A 2,085-nucleotide genomic window follows, 5' to 3' on the forward strand; every position below is an offset into this window, starting at 1 on the left:
TGTGTGTGTGTGTGTGTGTGTGTGTGTGTGCGTGTGCATGTGTGTAAGCATGTTTGTTATTACTGTCAATCTTAGTGAATGGCCATAATAAAATTGAACTTGAACGTTGAGAGACACCCCTTGGTTTGTCTTTCTCTTCAAAGAACTAGGCATATTGCAATTCAAAGACATTTTTTTTGCTTGGGGTATAGTTATAACCTGTTTCATTGATGTTACAGCTAACCCAGAGTCTTGTAGCAATGAACCAGCTCACCTTACAGCTAACAGCCAAAACATTAGCCCAAACTACTTGCCTGAAAAATATCTGAACAGACACAGAACAATTTAACTTTGTAACATTGCCATCACAAAAATAAATGAAGTGGGAAAAAAAGTTATTTTCTTACCTTAAAACCTGCCACAGAGATTTACTTCCCCACATGTGGAATAAGAACTAAACTGAGCATGTGTGAAGTAAATTAAGCATTTAAACTATTGAATTTTACAGTGTATGTACAGTATCTCTCTGTCTGCTCAAGCATTTGGCATACGTCCTAGTTCCTGGGTGCACCGTGTACTTGTTTATCAGTTCTAAACAGAAACATATAGCTTAGCTTTGTGTGTAAAGCTATGATTATGTGTTACATATAATGAGAAGAATGAAAATCAAGAATGAAAATGCATTACTTATTGTCCCACAAATGGCAATAAAGAACCTTTCTTTTTAAGTGTGCTTTAAGGACTATCATAATTCAACAGATAATACAGTTGGTTAAAAAAAAAGCTTTTGCACTAAACAACTGAAAAGATTTGACTTTATAAAGGTTTTCCAACCTTTTCTCTAATTTACTTATTGTTATGTTTTCAGGAGTAAAGTTCCTGTTCTTCCCAATAAATCCTCTTGAGATTTGACACTCCTTAGTATGGTCTAAACAGCAGTATGCAGTCCAGAAATGACTAGGCACATTCACAGTCACATTTCTTTTTTCATTCATTTTATGTTTACCTGGTACCACCCCTGTTACAATATAAGCAGTGTTCTTTTTTGACAGACATCGCTCTGTCAGTTCTTTTGCAATTTTTTCTTCTAGTATCCTCCATTTACCTCTGTTAAAATGGAGGTTTTGTGGAGCAGCATTGGTGAGAGTGAAGGTGGCATCAGAACAATCCTGTGAGCTTGCCATGTAGACTGGTACCAGATGACCTTTGTCGAAGCCAGAGTGCTTATAATCATCACTGACAGCTTGGTTCGATGATTGTCTGGAATGACCAGGTACCATATTTGGTCCTTTTTCTGGATCATCAAGCTGCAATATTTTTATAAGCAAGAAAACGCCCATTAAAAAAAAGTCTTAAGGACATTTCACAGTATGGGAAATAAACTGTGTCAGACATCATTAATCTTTTAAATGAGTATTAATTATAAACAAATGATTACATTTTATGGCTAAGTACAATATGTTTGAATTAAAAAACATACCAAATGACAAAACATTCATGTGGACATAGATTGATATTCTTACTTGAGGTTCAATGCACCAAATGTTTTTTCTTTCGCATTTCATTTCCTTGTTAAACTTGTAGGCAGAGTAGACTGGAATCTTGTTGTTAGTATCATAAAGTGTGGCATAATAAACTTTATTTTTTAAAGTTTGGCAGATTTGTCTGTACTGATCTCCGCGAAGTATTGTCGGTGAAGCTCCATTTGCAAAAATATCAGCACATTTCTCCCGAAAATCACGCACAACTTCAGCTGAACCACCAGAGAGGACTGACGCCATCATCATCATCATCACATGAAGGAACATCATGATTAAATAAATTTCTCTGCAAGAAGTTTATGAAAATAGTATGAAATAGTATAAAATACAACAGAAAATAAATGTAATACTGTATGGCAGAAGATAAAAATTTACTTGTGCTATCCATCATTCTTTGTCATTTGTATATTAAAGAGCGTATATTGTTTTAACAGCATGAAAAATGCATCTTACCTACTGCTGGGTCTTCACAAGCTCGTTGCCACTCTACCATGGTTCATGCCAGGCACATCTTTAAAAAGCCTTTCAAGCTAAGTGTTTTGCAATGCAATGCATGCAAAAAAAA

At 35.1% G+C, this 2,085-nt stretch overlaps 1 protein-coding gene across 1 annotated transcript; it reads right to left on the minus strand.

Annotated features, from left to right (window-relative positions):
• Window positions 1-253: 253 nt before the first annotated feature.
• LOC107577516 (endonuclease domain-containing 1 protein-like) lies at window positions 254-2,022 on the minus strand (the record flags this gene model as incomplete). Its single annotated transcript, XM_016263585.1, has 5 exons — window positions 1,974-2,022; window positions 1,503-1,806; window positions 986-1,286; window positions 387-394; window positions 254-304 (listed from the first exon to the last, which is right to left on the minus strand). Coding segments are annotated over exons 2-5 (648 nt in total), but the record flags the coding sequence as incomplete, so codon positions are not given.
• Window positions 2,023-2,085: the final 63 nt, after the last annotated feature.

Source organism: Sinocyclocheilus grahami, unplaced genomic scaffold (genome assembly GCF_001515645.1).
Source record: "Sinocyclocheilus grahami isolate Dianchi unplaced genomic scaffold, SAMN03320097.WGS_v1.1 scaffold6283.1, whole genome shotgun sequence".
NCBI lineage: Eukaryota > Metazoa > Chordata > Actinopteri > Cypriniformes > Cyprinidae > Sinocyclocheilus > Sinocyclocheilus grahami.